Source organism: Gastrolobium bilobum, unplaced genomic scaffold, assembly GCF_033153095.1.
Source record: "Gastrolobium bilobum isolate Gb01-03AN ecotype WA unplaced genomic scaffold, APGP_CSIRO_Gbil_v1 utg1421, whole genome shotgun sequence".
Taxonomy (NCBI): domain Eukaryota; kingdom Viridiplantae; phylum Streptophyta; class Magnoliopsida; order Fabales; family Fabaceae; genus Gastrolobium; species Gastrolobium bilobum.
Window position 1 is genome coordinate 114,985 of NW_026897280.1, and position 18,763 is coordinate 133,747.

At 33.5% G+C, this 18,763-nt stretch overlaps 2 protein-coding genes across 3 annotated transcripts; one reads left to right on the plus strand and one right to left on the minus strand.

The window, feature by feature from the left end:
* Positions 1 to 360: 360 nt before the first annotated feature.
* Positions 361 to 900, plus strand: LOC133305715 (uncharacterized). Its single transcript, XM_061505957.1, has one exon. It carries the CDS (start codon positions 415 to 417, stop codon positions 898 to 900), a length of 486 nt encoding a protein of 161 aa, XP_061361941.1. The 5' UTR covers positions 361 to 414.
* Positions 901 to 6,798: 5,898 nt separating this feature from the next.
* On the minus strand, positions 6,799 to 12,583 carry LOC133305704 (1-(5-phosphoribosyl)-5-[(5-phosphoribosylamino)methylideneamino] imidazole-4-carboxamide isomerase, chloroplastic-like). 2 transcript variants are annotated; one of them, XM_061505944.1, is made up of 9 exons: positions 12,270 to 12,583; positions 11,483 to 11,606; positions 11,335 to 11,396; positions 10,863 to 11,076; positions 9,946 to 10,031; positions 9,480 to 9,581; positions 8,451 to 8,584; positions 7,613 to 7,661; positions 6,799 to 7,198 (listed from the first exon to the last, which is right to left on the minus strand). In XM_061505944.1, exons 2-9 carry the CDS (start codon positions 11,589 to 11,591, stop codon positions 7,022 to 7,024), a joined length of 933 nt encoding a protein of 310 aa, XP_061361928.1. In that variant the 5' UTR covers positions 11,592 to 11,606; positions 12,270 to 12,583; the 3' UTR covers positions 6,799 to 7,021. The 2 variants fall into 2 exon arrangements, with proteins under 2 accessions (XP_061361928.1, XP_061361927.1); XM_061505943.1 differs by having other exon boundaries at positions 11,335 to 11,399.
* Positions 12,584 to 18,763: the final 6,180 nt, after the last annotated feature.

The following is an 18,763-nucleotide window of genomic DNA, read 5'->3' on the forward strand; positions in this document are numbered from 1 at the left end:
TCACATCAATCCAAGGGGTGGTATTATTCCATGAAATTTTCATTCATAATTTACACACAAAATGGATTTCCAAGTAAATTACTTTCTTGAGTAATTTTTTTGAAATATGATATTAAATATGATTTTCTTGAAAATCCACCCTCGTAGTCTAAAAAAAATCCCCCTATATATCATTTTTGCTGACTCAGAGTATAGCCGTATAGGTAAAGGGGACCCATCCAGAATCCAAAAGGACGAAAAAAAACAAAAAAAAGTTCTATTGCGTAATATTGGAACCTTATGAGGGCATTTTCCACCCCAACTTGTTTTAAATACAGCACCAGAGATTGCTCCATCGTCCATTCAGAGAATTGTCAAAAAAGAACTTCTCACTTTTAAGCTCAAAACTAAACTTAGCAGTCACCAAGGAAAGCCATGGGAAATTGCTTAGTTCTACAAGAAAACATGGTAAGGATCATGAAAACAGATGGGAAAATTCTTGAATACAAAAAAACACCCATCAAAGTCCATCAGGTTCTGAATCAATTTCCTGGCCATGCAATATCAGACTCACTGCCAGTCCTACACCATCTTCACCCCAACACCACACTGCATAACGGTCAATTATATTATCTAGTGCCTCTGCCACATCCTTCACCAAAAGCTACAAAGAAGAAGGTGAGGTTTGCTGAACCAGAAGTAGCAGAAGGTGCTCATGAAAGTGGCGTGGTTAGGATTAAGCTTGTTATTAGTAAGCAAGAACTGCATGATATTCTGCAAAAGGAAGGGATTTCTATTCACGAGATGTTATCTCTAGTTCATGGTGAAAAGGGATTTGATGGTCAAGATGAGTGTAAAAAATGTGACGATGGTTCTCAAGGTTGGAAACCAGCGTTAGAAAGCATTGCTGAAGTAAACTAGCTATATGTATATTCCAAGTTTTCAGTACTTTTTCTTTCTAGCTCTCTGTTTCTTTTTTTTCTTTTTCTTTTTCCTAACATGTATAAATACATTAAATGGTTTACTTACCAAAAACATATTACATAAAATTTAATAGGGAAAAAAGTTTCCGATGTTACTTTAGATAACTTTGTTTAATGTTCATCGAAACGACGTCGTTTTGGGGTTGAAAAATTAAAAAATTTGAATGATAAAGACTATTATAACCCTGAAATAAATTAAATTTACAAAAGCACCATGATTTTCGTTCCAAAACGACATCGTTTCGATGAACATTAGATAAAGTTATCTAAAACAGTGTTTAAAAATCCGGCCCAGCCATCGACCCGGCTGAGGTCAGGGGTCATGGGGTCACGGGTTCAACCGGGGGATTACGGGGTCACTACGCTGACTTGGTTTTATATATTAAAAAATATAAATATTATATCCTATATGAAAATATTAAAAAACAAACCACCAATCATCAAAGATTCAAAATATACTTAACATAATTCACCAATTACAACCACAAGTTAATATTATACAACCTAATTAAAGTATCAAGATACCAAAGTACAAAAGTATTCATATTCTAATGGGGTAACTACGCTGACCCGGTTCTGCCTCTTTTGAGAAGGTCTCCCGTAAAGGAAAATTCAAAGGAAGTAACAATGCGTTTTTGTTTTCCATCGACGACCGTAAGGATTTCTCTTACCTTTTCTAGAAGATTCACAACAGCGAAGTGAAGATTGAAGACGTCTAGGAGGTCGCTGGGAGAGAAGAGAACAATTAGATTTAGGTTTACGAGCATTTTTATTTTTTTATTTTTAATAAAACGATGTTGTTTCGTGGAATTTAAAAAAAAAAACATGCAGTGACCCCCTTTGACCCCTCTGACCCGAAAGTCACTGAAACCCGGCCGGGTTTTGGGGGTTGGAGGGGTCGATATGCATATAGGGTCCAACTTATGACCCCCTTTGACCCCTCTGACCCGAAAGTCACTGAAATCCGGCCGGGTTTTAGGGGTTGGAGGGGTCGATATGCATATAGGGTCCAACTTATGACCCCAACCCTCAGAATGGAGGGGTCAGGGTTGACCCGGGTCAACCCGGGAGGCGGGTTGAGGTTTTAAAACACTGATCTAAAGTAACTTTAGAAAAAACAAACCCTATTTAATAAGATAAGATATTCATACTATCACTTTTTTCACTACTATCTATTATCATTCACTATAACTATGTATTTCAGGGAGTACATAGTTATAATATTAGAGGTTTTTTTTTTTCAGAAACTTTTCAAAGAAAAAGTGCTGATCCAAATATTATTGGAAATGTAGTGAAAAAAAAAATAATAGTATGAATATCTCTTCAAATTTAATTATGGCCAAAACAATAAAAGTTTTATTTTTTCTGCATATTTAGAACTCAAACATATCATCAATGATTAAGGTGAAACAACGTGAGAGTTGATTTATATGTTTAGTGGTATAAAAGTTAAATCATTATGGATGAACAAATAGATTAGGACCAATAATATCAGTTAATTTTCTTAATTACTCTTTTGTTTTGTTTTCATTCAAATAATCCTTGTGAAGAGCTGGGGGCTAGCTAACATGCATGCAGCAAGAATAGCAACAGAAAGTGCGTTCCATATATGACAGCCACATGACCACGGAAATATTTAATATTTAATATGGTCTGCGCTCATTTATGACAAGCCAATGAAAAATTGGTATTTTCTGACTTGCTTATAGGGAGGAGAGAGAAATTTTATTTTTTCTCTAAGTGGCAGCTCCTCAATGGAAGGAGTAAGTGTGTCAGAACTAGTATAAATAATCTCCATGACCACACATGTGAGCCCTTCATCTTCCATCCCGATCCCTTAGAAGACTAGCAACAGAAATAAATTAAAAAAAAAGATGGGACTGTTAAGTATGCATTTATCATAGATTTTAAAAGCTAAAACCATGGCATAGGAGAATTAATCGAGAAAATATGATTATAACTGTGTCGCTATTGCTTCTTACTGGTGACAGTAGTGGAATTTCACATGATTACTAGCACTACAAACACAATTTGATGACACAGGTCAACTTCTAATAAGTGTCTAAATCTGACGAAAGAGCGGTCTTCCATTTTTATCATATGTGTATAGTTAAGTTCGGTTTGATTTTCTTTGTTAAATCAAACTTAATTAAAAAAAATTCAGTTTTTAGAACTGAATTAGTTTATTAATTAGGTTCAGTTCTAATCAGGTTCATAATCAGTTCGGTCTTCCATTTTTAAAAATTAATTTCTTAAATGTAGTGTTTTTTGTATTTTTTTGCAGACCCTTAAAATTGATTTTTGAACAAGTTTTGAACCCAAATGAAAAATATGAAAATATTGTTGAAATTTTTTTAAAAAAAATACCACAAATTTGAAAAAAAAAAAAGCAATAAGAATTAAAAAGAAAAATAAAATAAAGTAAAAATAAGAGAGGAAATTACATAAGAGAAAAAATAAAAGAAAAGAAAAAATAAAGAAATAAAAATAAAGATAAAAGAAGAAAAAAAAATAAGGATGAAAAATAAAGAGAAAAAATATAAATAAATAAATAAGAGAAGAAAAAAAATAATTCTGTTCATAATTTTTTAAATCAGTTCGATTCATGTACGGGCCAAAAAATAATCAGTTTGATTCAAGAACTATTTTTTAAAAAATTATTTTTTTTAGGTGTATTTTAATTTAATTTTTTAGTTCTTTTGCGTATCCCAATGCATGTTCACTCTGACTCCCGAATTAACAGTAAGAGTAATAATATACACTTATGTCCCCCTATTTTTCTTTTTTATTTTTTCTTTTCAGTTTTGGTCAGAACCATAACATGCTGAATATTAGGTAGTTGATTAACAAAATTAGGCTTTGGGCAGCCAACCATAAAAACCAGGATTGTCTGTAGTTACCACCAAAGAGTGAAACGAATAAACGATCGCATTTTTTTATAATTGCTTCGAGTTGTATATACATTTTTTTTTTTAATCTTGAGACAATAGGTAAATAAGCCTTATATGATCCCAAGAGGTAATGTTTGGCTTGATGGAATAGTTTTTCATGGAATGACAATAGGAATGGGATTAAAAACATTACCATGTTATGTCGGTAATCGGTATGGTTAAGAATGAAATTATTATTCCAATACCTTTCTTACGTTTGGCATGCTATGTAATAGATCAAAGAATGGAATGAATCAAAAAAAAAAAAAAAATTTGATCTCCTATGCTATAAAATAAAAAGTTTTAAATACTTATTTTACAAATTATTATATTTTGTCACCTAAATAATAAAATAAAATAAAAATTGTACCATATTTATATGTATAAATAAGTGAACTACCAATATATATATATATATAGAGGTAGGATCCTTTGACACCGGTGTCAAAATTCAATTTTGACACCTCATCTGAGAGCCTTTAGATCAAAAAAGATCAACGACTCTGATTTGCAAGCATGTGACACTATTGATCTTTTTTGATCTAACGGCTCTCAGATGAGGTGTCAAAAATAAATTTTGACACCGGTGTCAAAGGATCCTACCTCGTAGAGGGGTAGGATCCTTTGACACCAGTGTCAAAATTCAAATTTGACACCTCATCTGAGAACCGTTAGATCAAAAAAGATCAACGACTCTGATTTGCAAGCATGTGACACCATTGATATATTTTGATCTAACGGCTCTCAGATGAGATGTCAAATTTGAATTTTGACACTAGTGTCAAAGGATCCTACCTCATATATATATATATATATATATATATATGGACTTATCGTTTCTCAAGTTATTTGAGATAATTTTATCTCCGGCTACTAAATCATAACCGTACAAAGATAGATCAATGGTGATAAAAGAAGAGAGAGAAAAGGAAATCATAACCATTCAAAGGTGAATCAATTAATATTAAGAAATAAATAAATAAAACGACGTAATTTTAAGGAGATCGAAGATAAATTTATCTCAAAGAGCTTGATAAATATTTTTTTCATATATATATATATATAAAGTGATAACATTTTCAACATACAGGACATAAGCTGAGAGGAAATCATTTTTAAAATAAAATAAAATAAATGCAAATTTGACAATTACATAATCTAGCTTTATGAATGAACTCCAATACTTTATTGGAGCATGTCAATACTTCTCTTGACACTATTCCTATACTCGGCTACTCTTTGTTCTCTCTGGCCTTTATGTCCTCTCTGATTCTAATTGTTTATGTTCTCTCTCTCACTTTTCATTTCTGTTTGTTCTCACTTCCCTGCTAGTTTCTACTTTGTTACAAGGCTTATATTAGAAAAAGGATAAAAACAATCATTTGGTTTTTTTATCTTCTGTAACAGCTGTAATGTTTTTTATCTTCTATAACAGCTGTAATAATTTGTTTTCAATATTTTGTAACAGTTATGTAACTATTTAGGGTCTCTTTGACGTGATATATAAGGCTTGATAGTATAAGTTTATATTATACGTTATGACATTTTCGGTTGATTGGTGTGACCATCGTATAGTATAAGTTTATACAGCAAGATTCCTTAATACATCAAAATGATGTATAATTTAATCAAGTCTTGGAAGGTGGGATTAGGCCTGATAAGGAGTTGATGTATTAATATTGCTTACAAGTACAATTTTCAAGAACTAATATATCATTTCAATATTAATATATTAAAATAATTTTTTTTAATATATTAATTTTTAAAATATTAGAAGATATTATCTTATACAATACTATACCAAATGCTAGATAGTATTAAAATCAGGTCTTATACTATCAGAACCTTATTCAATACTATGCACCAAACATGCCCTTAGTTTTAATCTTTTGTAATAGTCATGTACCTGAGCGTCTATATAATAAAGGTGCATTTCCTTCAATAAAGACATCTCTGATATTCAAATTTATTACGGTATCAGAGCTAAACAGATGATAAGTGAGTGGATCCACAATGCGATAGATCCATCAATACAACCTTACATTCACTACGACTTTGACACAGGCAAAGAGTTGTGGGGTGATTTGAAGGAAAGGTATTAAGTGGAAAACATCCCACGTATTTATCAGTTAAAATGCAGCATCATGTCCATAAAGCAGCAAGGATCAACCGTGAGCAACTACTATACAAGGCTGAGAGTCGCTTGGGATGAGTTGGATGTCAACAGAAAGATTGATGCTTGTACCACTGCAGATAGGTGTGCTGTTTTGAGGTATGTTGCCCAGGAAAATGAAAGGGAACATGTTTATCAGTTCCTCATGGGGTTGGATAGCGAAGTGTTTGGTGATTACGCACACAAATCCTCAACACTACACCACTGCCAAGCATGAACATGGTGAATTCAATGGGGGCTCAAGAGGAGACACACAAGTCCATTGCTCGTGCTCATCCTGACCGTGGAGAAGCAATCGGTTATGCAGTTCAAAATGTGTTGCAAAAGTCAATTTCAGATGTAGGTATGGAACGTGGGAGATGTTCATATTGCAAGAAGCCTGGACATAATGTTTCTGGTTGTTGGCAGTTGCATGGCTACCCCAACAAGCGTGAAGGACATGGAAGAGGAAGGAGTCAAGGTGCTAGAGGACGTGGACAGTCATATGAGGACCAAATGATTGTTTCTATCCTTTTTCTAATAGCTTATGACATTATCTCGTGATACTTTTGGTGAACTTATTTCCTGCATGTTTCTAATTTATTGTTCTTATCTATGTTACTAGTTTTTCTTATTTATCATATTCAGCAGTTACTATAGAATATTTTGTGTATGTATATAATTTTTTATTATAACCGCGCTATTCTTCCGCCATAGGCCAATTGGCATGCACGCCAAAAACTGCCATCCACCATTAATAACACTGTTTATACACACAGCACAAAGAAGGGAATAAGTTTGGTTGTAGATGATGATCACGTCCAAATCCCAGGACAAGTTAATGAAAGAGGAAAATGCTAGAACCACAAAAATATTGATAGAAAGATCACTGGATACATGGTTACACATTTAGATAAACAATTAAACAAGTCCTTGCCACCACACTCCCACCCCCCAACAAATCTCAATCATACTAATTAAACCATGGAGGCCTGTTGCTGGGTATGCCAAACTACAACCTCTTTATAAGCCAAGTTCCCCCCAAAAATATCCAAGGCACTGCCCACGGTAACATCCACACGCTCCATTCCAGCTGTTTTTATCCTCTCTAAGTCCGCCATTACAGTCACACCGCCAGCATAGGTAACAGGAATCTGACAAAATCAAAATGCATCAATAATAATATGCACACTTCATATGGTTTCCAAAGAGAAACACAATGGATATCTGATGTAAGACGTGAGTTTTTAACTGTCGGTCAGTATTCCAGAGCCATAAAATTTCAAACAGTGAAACGTTGTTTTCTTACATTTACCACTCCTCCACAGAAATGAACATAAGCCTCAATTAATGATGCTCCTTCAGCACATCATCTAGGCAGAGACTATATATAATAATTTTCTAAGTCTATACCTCCAATGGTTGTAATGTGTCACATGACATATCTCAAACACTTCTCTTTCCCAATCCTTCACTTGTTATGATGTTCAAGCAATTTGAAAACTTTGTTGCAACATAAAAGTTAAGAGGTGAAAATAAAGTCAAGGTAGCTGAATACAGTTACCAACCGGTGAATATTTGCCAAGCAAAGCCACAAGCTCTTCATCAATTCCCAACCTACGAGGAGTAATCATTTACCATCAGATGTATTATAATGCATACATATGGAGTTGTTTTTGTCATTTCATCGTATGAATTATGTTGATTTTGAAAGAAAAAAACATCAATTGCTAGCTACATTCTTTAATTAAGATTTTACATCACAGATAATTTGAAACATACTTTCACAATTCTTTGATTGGAGTACGAAATTCATAGTTTTTGTTTAATCAACTAATGATTTCACAAGACAAGTGATAAGTGACGTAAACAAATACCAAAACCAAAAACATTCTACTAAATTTATCTTTTTAATTAAACTACTCTGATGGCATTCATACTGAACCACAGTTTGAGTTCAACAGTCCAAATAAAAACTAATACAAAAATTATTTGATTAGTCCAGTGCACTTGAGATAAAAATTCATATCTATTGTTGGATTAAAGAAAAATCTAGAAACACATTTAAATGCACCTATTCTCAAATTGATTGTCATTATTACCATAGAAAGTGGGAGCCTCTCAGATAATAGAAAAATTGAGATCAATATCAAACAATGATGTATGTCGAGAATGAGACCTATGCAAGAATAGAATATAATGAACTTTAATATGTCTTCTAGTAGCAATGATGAAACCAAGAAACACATAGAACAAGCTACATATAGAACAATTTTCTATTTCTTTCGGGAATAGATGATTAATTATTTTATCATATATGGAATTTTAACTCTCCTAATTAATTCTATAACTAGAATCTTTGTCCTTATATGTAGTTATCTAAAGAAATTAAGAATTGTTACTTACTTCTTCCCTTCAACATCAACACCGTGAACCAGAAACTCATCAGCAAAGTTGGCAAGAAATTCCATTACTTTGGCATCAAGTGACACATCACTGAACTTCTGCCATCTATCAGTGACAATTGCATATTTACCTTCCTGAACATTGAAAACCATAAGTGCTTAAAAATAAAAGTCCAATTTATGTGTTGGAAATTCAAATATGACAGGTGAAGCCCACATTGGTTAAGAATGGACCAAGTGAGAGCTATACAAATGAAAAGGCCTATTAAACTTAATGCCTTGTAGTTTTGGATTAAGATGTAGTGTAGAATCCACTAATTGTGGTTTGTCGCTTAACCCATTGATGGAAAAAATCCCTTGCAAGGGTTTTAGGCTCTATCGCACCACTCAACATGATATAAAAGCAAAGGTTTGGCCAGACCAAGTATTTGGAGATGGTGCTGTAATAAAAGAGGCTTCTTCAGAAGCTCACACTTATGTGGTGTAACTCCAATACTTGAAGAGGCATTCGCAGAGGCTTGCCCTTGAGAGGAGCATAATTTTGGGCCTCATACTTGAGGGTAGAATGTTGGAAATTCAAGTGTGGGAGGTGAAGTCCCACATTGGTTATGAATAGATCAAGTGACTGAGAACTATATAAGCGGAAAGACCCATAAACTTAATGCTTTAAGATTTTGGGTTGAGATGTGGTGTCAACACCTCTTATTGTGGTTTATTACTTAGCCCATTGATGGGAAGGATCCCCTGTAAGGGTTTTGGGCTCCTTTGTACCACTTAACAATATGATCAAAAGCATACAAGTATTAGGACTTTTGGATAACATCATAAAATTGTTTCCACTCTTAACACGCATATCAAATTATCAATACATGCAACTTTGTCTGAATTACTTATTAATTCCCTCCCTTAGATTACATGGGATTGCTCTTGAGCATTTTTGTACCAAATTATTAAAATACTTCATCTTTCTTCCTGCATAGCCTTTTCTAGGACACAACTTACCTTTGAATATAAAGATAACCATTTATACCTTTTTTCTGCAACTGAGATCCAACACAAGCCTCTCTCTTCCAACAATTCGAACAAGATCTTTTAGCCGTCCAAGATCCATTTGTCCATTGTTGAATACATACTGTAAAGACAGAATTAATAAATACTATATATCTAACATATTGTTCCATTAACAAAATGCCACATCACTGGTTTTCTTCAATAACATAATCAATGGGTTGAGTTACAAATCAAGATTGGAGACCTCCATGCAAATTGCTGTGCTTTTCTATGTTTACATTATATATATATCAAAATGAAAAGGAAACTGTTCTTTGATTGCAGGCCAAGCCCTACAGATATAATGTTCAAAGGTACTTCAAAGTGGATTTAAGTAGGAAGCCCTATCTATACACATTTATTGAGACATGTTTTCTTAATGGATAAACGTTAATGGGAAATAAAAAGTTGAACAACCAAAGAAGGATAAAAGAGATACAACTTACAGATGTTACAATGACATGGCTTGCTCCTTCCTCAATGTAACTCAAACAATTGTCAGAATTTATTCCCCCTCCAACTTGGAGACCGCCTAAATTTTACCAGTCCTCCACAGTAAGTTCAGCAGAGGAAAAATCTGTAAGTTTTAAAGATATAATCAACCATAAAGGACAATGAGATGCATATTTTGCTAAGACAACATTCTCCCATGTTATGTATATAAACATGAAATCAAGGCAAAGCAGACACTTCCAAGGCTAACTGCCATATAAAGGTCTCATGTCAACAGAAAGGCCGAGCAGAAAAAAGTAGCCCGAGAGCAAGTTCTCAATAACAATTACACAAAATATGAAATTGGACATTTGCCATATAATTTAAGACCTGTAGCTTTTTATTTTTTCCATTTTTTGGAGTTTAAATTTGATCCAGTGTCACTCTACAGGGACAGGAAACAAAGAGGTGCCATATCATTATAGATTTATAATAACTAAATTTTTACTACTAATAAAAGCATGTAATTGTTGTTAAGATAGGTCACACCATAAAATTACCTGATAGTGCAAAACTTCTAAAGATAGAAAGTGGATCGAAATTCTTAAGGGGAATGCTAGCAACACACTCTTCAACACTCTCTTTACAACACACACTTTATTATTGGGTGAAACCCCATACTGGTGCTACCAAATAACCTGTGTCCACTTTCTATTAATAGGGCCAGCACCAGATTCCACCCAATAACAAAGGGTGTGTTGAAAAGAGAATGTTAAAAATTGTGTTACTAGCATTTATCAAATTTAAAATCAAGAAAACAACCTATATCAACCTTGTATCACATTCTTCTACAACTAATTAGTTGCTAATATCAAACACAGAAAACACAAATCAGTGGCAGCATAGAGAAAGTCCCAATGGATAATAATACCGGGATAAGCATGCAATGCTTCAAAGGCAGCAGCTTTGCTCAAAGTGTCTGCTCCAAGCATGATTACATGACCACCGGTTAGTCCATCTAGTTTGTAAAGACTGGCATACTCAGCTGCTGACTTATCAGACTCAAAATTGGTCACAGGATCTGACCCTTCACCATCCCCCTTCAAATCTTGAAGGGTCGACCCAACAATTTGTTTCACTTTCCCCTGCCATAAACACACTGCTATAAATATCATCCTCCAAAAAGCACAATCAAATACAAAAAAATAAATAATAATAATAATAAGCTCCTTTTTTGCCTTCACAATATCATAAGTTTGCAAGCGCTAGAAACCTTATGTAAAATAAAATAAAATAGAATAATCTTCATTAATGATTTTACAATATCATCATTGATGATTTCAACATAGTTAAAAAAAAAAACAATAATAACGGTTAATTTTGAAACAAAAAGGGTGGCATACCTTATGTATGTCAATGCAGGGCCGGAATCGAAGAGTGCATTGAATCAAAGTTGGAGATCTTCCTGCTGAGTAGAAAAGCAGATTAGAAAGGAAAAGACTCAGAGAGAAACAGAAGAGAGAGAGAGAGAGAGAGAGAGAGAGAGGTTACTGGAAGCTGAGGAGAGAGGCTTGAGAGTAACAAAAGCAAGCTTGTTGGGGCCAAAGATTGGTGAACTCCCCAAAACCCCGAAGGAACGAGTTGCTGTGAGATTGCGCATTCTCAATCTTCAAAGCTATGATGCAACGGAGGTTAGGCCAAAGGTTTATGGCAATATAATTAAACTCGACCCGGTCATTGATCCGGTCGATGTACTAGGTCACTGGTTGAACCATATGACCTACTAAGTATATACAAATCTAAAATTTATATTAAAAAAACTATAAACATTCTCAAATTTACCTGTAAAAAATGATACCAGTTCCAAATATTCTAATATTAAAAACAATAAATCACACACCATTATCCAACAAAGAATCAAACAAACATATAATGTTTGTCTGTCCTTAAAGATTTTATATCTATCACAAGTCTTAGCTCTCGTCGGAGAAAACAAACAAATCAAATTGCTACAAAAATAATTCAAAATGATCAGGAAAGACAACCAATATTTTATCAAATGAAGATTACAATACTGCCACTGGAAAACTATGGTCTCAAGTAAATAAAGAACTGCTAAATTATCTCAAGTAAATTTAACCAAACATTGCATAAAGCAACAGACCAATAGACTTGACCGTTGTGAAAGTTCTTATTTCTTAGTAATGTTGACAAATATCATAAAGATTTTTTTTAAAAAAAAAAAAAAAAAGCAACACAAAAAACGAAAACGGAAAAGGCTTACCGAGCAACACAATCAACAGATCAACAGACCAGTGAGGTTGATTAGATGGTTTACCTAATGAGATTCTTGGGAGTTGGAAAGAATTCTGAGAGCTTTGATTGCGGCACCGATCAAGCTACTACCGGATAAGTAAATCCCCCTTCATGCGAATTCGAATATGAGAAGAACGAAAAATAGAAATGGAAATGGAAAATTAGAAATGAAATGCTCAAGTAGCGCAGAGAATGGAGATGCTGATGGCGACGCCGATTCCGATGGCGGAGAGGGTATAACGGTAGATCTTCATGAGTGTGGTACCCCAATAACTCTAAATCAACACAAAAATGCTAGGGTTCCTATGTCAGTCAACAAATGGAGAAAGAACGCTTAAAATGAAATGGCTTATCTATTAAAAAAACGAGATCGTTTATAATTATTTTTTCTTTTTATTTTTTGAGTTACCTAACTCTAATTATTTCTTTGAGGCGAGTTGGCTCTTTTCGATATCCCCATAAACTTTGACTCTTTGAATCAGCTATGGGACTAATTCAAAGTGCGGGATCGGTGATGGCTAAAGGTTCAGCCTCCTTACCGAGAATACATTCAGTAACCAACTGAGCTCCACCCACATCTCCTGTTTAAATAAAAATAGCAGTGTTATTGGTTTTGACCAAAATCGGCCAAATTTAACCGGTTTACACCAATTCGATTGTTTGACCGATCTAAGTTGATTATATGATCATTTTATTGGTTTTCATGTCGATCTGACCGGTTCAATCCGAATTTTTGAACACTGATTTATGGGTTATTAACATTGTTGGAGAAAATTGAATAAATATTTCGAGGGAATTATTATTTGATCAAATATTTTACTTTGGTGCATTTAAAAATAATAATAATAATAAACGAAAACTATTCAAAATTCAAACAACTATTAGTAACAATAAAATAATAAAAAATAAGCTTACCAAAAAATAATAATAAAAAATAATAATAATTGTATTGTCAAGTTCAAGTATATTGCTTTTTTTTAGAATTTAAGGTGAATTTGTTTTAATTTTAATATTTTATTAATTATTCGATTAGTCTCATTTGACCCGGCAAATGATCGTTACGATAAAATTTTCCCATCAAATTTTTAATATAGTTATATACATAAATACTCAAACTCGAAACAACATGTTAAGCTGTAACACCCTCAGTCAAAGTGACCTCATTAATACAACATCTATCTAATATGTATATGTAAAATTACATATAAAGCTAGAATATAATACCCCTTTTATTGTTAGAGAGTAATTGTATAAATTAGAGTTCAAGAATTATAGCCTTTGTGTAAAGAAATCTTTTGAATGATACTTTGGTGGCAATCTTTCCAACGAAGTTTTGCCTATCCTATAAGTTTAATTTATCCATACTCTCCTAGAAAAAAGAAAAAAAAGTGTATTACAATGTTTTCTTTGAGAGTACCTAGATCACTTGCATCATGAATAAAGAAGTGAACTCCACCAGTGGCGGAGCCAAGAATAAATTTTAGGTGGTGCCAAAAAATTTAACATATCAAAATATTTATCATAATTATCCAAATTTATCACGAAAAAAAATTATTATGAATTCTAGCAAGTTTATCTAAATTATTTACTAAGTAATGTCACGTAACATTAAAATTTAAATAAACAATTGCCAATAATTATATATCAAAGCAAACATAAAAAGAAACTAACCTTTCTGGTAAGCATTTCACTTTCCTCCGACAGCATAATAAGTAATGAACCAAGTATTGTCCTGAGGATATGAATGCATACAAATGTAGTAATTATATGTACAATAACATTTAATAAATAATTTAAATATAATAAAAAAATTTGCATACCTAAAATTATAAACGACGCTCTTTTAAATTGACGAAATCTTCAAGGATAGAGTCTGTAGTAAAAGTTTCAGCAATCTCTCTTTCAATATACACAACCAAATTATTTGCAAGAAAGTCATCCTCCATTTTGTTTCGAAACCTTGTTTTCACGATTTTCATTGCTGAGAATGCACGTTCACTACTTGCTTTGAAACTGGTAGTGTTAACATAAAACCAATAAAACAATAACTCAAGCAGCCAAACCTTAATTAAATAAAATCAATAAAACAATAACTCAATAGCTCACCGAAAAGTTCTAAGTTTCTTCCAAATGCTTGATACCTTAAAACCAATAAAATAAACCAAGTAAAACATCAACAAAAGTACATAACGTTGGAACCCACATAACAATAAATCAAGAAAATGCAAAAAAATAAACATAATCTGATAATCGTCAATAGCTCACCGAAATAAAAAAAACAATAAAAAAACAATTACCAGACTACTAGAGGATGAGGATGAGGGGAAACAACTCCATCAGACCATCACTAGTAGTCAAACTTCATATTTTTCCTTTGAGCATCATTACCAGACTACCCTTTTTTTTAAAGCTTTCAAAATAAACCCTCTTTCTTGCATCCCCCTCCCTGCTGTAATGAGAAGACCTTCGAGCAACGTGCCTGTCGGGTTGCATGTTTGTTTGGGTAATTTGTAGCTAGACTAAAGTAGAGACAAAGTGTAGAGATGGGCTATGAAGAGGAGAGTCCTCCAGTTGATAAAGGACAATATCAACGGCTAGTTGGGAAATTGATATATTTGGCCCATACTAGACCAGACTTAGCTTATGCTGTTAGTGTTGTCAGTCAATTTATGCACGATCCAAAGGAGAAACAATGCAGGCAGTAGAGAGAATTCTTCAGTATCTGAAAGGTACTCCTGGTAAAGGGTTGTTATTCCGACGTGAGGGCAATCTATCTTTAGAAGTCTACACAGATGCTGATTATGCTGGATCCGTGACTGACCGTCGTTCTACCACTGGTTATTGCATGTTTCTTTGTGGTAACTTGGTGACATGGAGAAGTAAGAAACAAGATGTGGTCGCCAGATCAAGTGCAGAAGCTGAATTTCGAGCTATGGCTCAAGGCATTTGTGAGTTACTATGGCTGAAAATTGTACTTGATGATCTAAAATTAAAATGTGAGGGACCTATGAAGCTGTTATGTGACAATAAGTCCGCTATTTGTATAGCTCATAATCCAGTTCAACATGATCGGACTAAACATATTGAGGTCGACCGCCATTTCATCAAAGAGAAACTTGATAGCGGGTTGATTACCACTCCATACATCCCACTGGGCGTCAATTAGCTGATCTATTGACAAAGGGGCTTCCTTCAGATAGATTTCAAGAACTTGCTAGCAAGCTGGGAATGATAAATATCTATTCCTCAGCTTGAGGGGGAGTGTTGTAAATAGTAATTATGTAGTCATTTATTAGTAATTATGTAGTCATTTATTAGTAATTATGTAGTCATTTATTTGTATTTATTTAGTCCGTTACTTGTATATTGGGCCAGGCCCATTAGGTCAAAATTAGGTCAAGAAGTCTCTATAAATAGAGACCCCTATGTACAGATTCAAATACGATTCAATAATATTTCAAATACCCTTTTATTTCAAGTGTCATGCATGCACAAATTCGCTGCACTGTGTAGCGAATTTAGTGCATTTCCCTGCCTATAAAAACCCCTCGTTCCCTCTCCCCTCCCCCACCACTCTCCCTCACTGCCTCTCTCTCTAAGTGACTTCTCTCTCTTCAAGGTTAGTTTTTTTTATTTAATTTATGTTGCTTTAATAATTTAATTAATTTGTTATTTTATGCTTTATTTAATGTGTCATTTTATTTAATAGTAATATTTGAAACATTAGGTTAGTTAATGTGTTATTTTATTTAATGTTAATATTTTTTTTTTGATAATAATAATGTTAATATTTTTAACATTAGGTTATTTAATGTTAATATTTGAAACATTAGGTTAGTTAATGTATTAATTTTAATTAATGCATAATTAGTTGGTTGTATTGTATGTAATTTGTGACTTATAGTTTAAAATATTTGTAATATTATTTAATGTTGATAATTGAAACCTTAGGTTAGTAAAATTGTTATATTTTTTTATGCTTAAATGTGTAGTAGGTCTATTAATGTAATATTTTATTATGCCTTAATAATTTTATAATATTATTCAATGTTAGTAATTGATACATCAATACTTAGGGGTGATATAAATTTATTTCTTACATAAAAGGTTAGTTGTAATTCATTTATTACTTAATTTTTATTTATGCTTTAATTATATTTGAAAATTATTTAACGTTAGTACTGAAACCTTAGGTTAGTTATAAAATTATTTAACGCTTAAATGTGTTAATTTATTTAATGTTGATATCTGAAACATTAGGTTAGTTAATGTATTAATTTTAATTCATGCATAATTGGTTAGTGTCATTGTATGTCATTTGCTACTAATATTGTGTAGCGTTAATAATTTTATATTTTATGGTACGAAATTAATTAGTGTTAAGTAATGCGAATATTTGTAAATTATTAATTGATATGTAATTTGTGTTTATTATATTATTTATGCTATCATAGTTTTTAGAACATTCGCTAATATGAATTATTACTCCAGATACATAGATCTATGGACCATGATGATGCACATCGACCGAGGTCTCCACGTAGCGTGATTGACTCTGGGCCGGAAGACAAGAGTCTTTTAACTTTACAGGATAAGCATGTGTCGACACATGTGTGGAATACATGTGAGAATCCAAATGCTGAGGATCGTGTGCTGAATGTGCGACATGTTGCGACACATAATCACGATGACATCACGGAGGACATTAGGCCTTGGCTTATGCAGGCAGGGTTCTACCATGTTGCGCGCTTGCGCAATCATGAGGTTAGTACGCATTTTTTGTATCACCTTGTAAATGAGTTTTGTGATAATAATGTCCTTCTATTTCTCACATGAATATTAATTTTATGACTACAGATCGACCATCACCTTGTGTCAGCTATAAGAACCTGCACCGTTAATTAAGGAAATTAAGTAATTAATTATGTTAAATTAGGAAATGATTCCATAATTGACCCTAATAATTATTAAGAGACTTTAATAATTATGATAAGTGATTAAGAATGTTGAAAGTCGCTTTTCGGAAGAAAAGTGCAGATACCGGTTCTGCTAGTCAATATAAACGCGTACCGAAAAAGTATCCTGGAAAATTATAATAAGTGCATGATAATTCCTAGAATAATATTTAGGACTTGTAAAACGAGTTTCAAGTCAAAATAATGAGAACTGGTGCCAGAAACTGATACTGGCTATGAAAAGCGCGTACCAGAAAGGTGCTCCGAAAAATATAATAAAAATATGATAATTCTTGTAAAATTGAGTAGGTTAAGAATCCAAAGTTTGGGATTAAAATGCTAAGTGTAGCAATTAAAGTTAATACTGCGTGTTTAATGCTTAAGTGGCTATATATACTCTTTTTATGGGCACAAAACCCTAGGATCAGACTACATGTACGTGGCTTGTGTTGGTGGCTGACCAGAAACACTGTTCCATTGCCATTTCCCTTCTTCTTCACCACTTTAAGGGCCAAGAAGACATCTTTCTTCTTGGTTTCTTCATCAAACACTTAGTGTAGTATGTTGTGAGTGTTGAGGGGGTGTCATTTCTGAGTTTGAAGGGCTGTGTGAGGAAGCTTTGGTTCTGACTTGGTGGTTTTGGGTTGTGAGAAGCTTTGTTTTGGCATTTGGAGGTCCAAGTGGTGGTCTTTAGTGTTAAAGAACCAACCTTTGTGGTGCTTTTTCGTGCACATCTCTGAGTCAGACTTGAGGGGCTGTGTTAGAGCTCCAAGAACACCTTCATTCTCTGTTTTGAGCTGGTGGTATGATTAACACACTTGAACTTGAGTTTTTATGCTTAAAAATGAAACCTTGATGCATGTAATGGTTAAAAAATGATAACTTAACGTTGGGTAATGTCAAACACACATAGAAATGCATGTTTAAGTGTATTTAATCGGTAAAAACCCAACCTTGGAAGGATATCTTCACGAAATGCAGAAACTGCATTCTGTCGTGAAATATTCGGATATCAGATCGTGAAATATCCGGATATTGATATCCGGATATGGGGATATGGATATCTGGATATGGATATCCGGATATGTACAGTGAGATATACGGATATTGGATATTCGGATATTCCCCGAGGGATATCCGGATATTCTGGGATTTCATAGAACAGTAGTTGTGCTGTGTGTACAGTATGCTATTGGGGGTTTGTGGACCCTGGATTGATGAAGTTGAACTTCTGTAATTAATGATCTAAGTCAGAATCATGTGATTAAGGGCTTGTGGCTTTGTTAGAAGCCTTAAGACGTAAAACGTAAAGGAAAGACGTTGTCTTTGAGTGTATGCTTGTAGAGTTTGATTAATGATGTATTATTGGTCCATAACAGATTGTGATACTGCTGTGTTTGGGCTTTGAGATTGTGGACTCTTGGCTGGGATAGCTAGCTTGCAAGGTAAGCTTTCGTGTCCTCGGTTTAGCCATGTTGTGGTTCCACCATGTCCTATGGGGGTATGGTTATATGCATGCGGTGTTACATGTTTTGATGTTTTGGAAATGCTATTGAGCTAT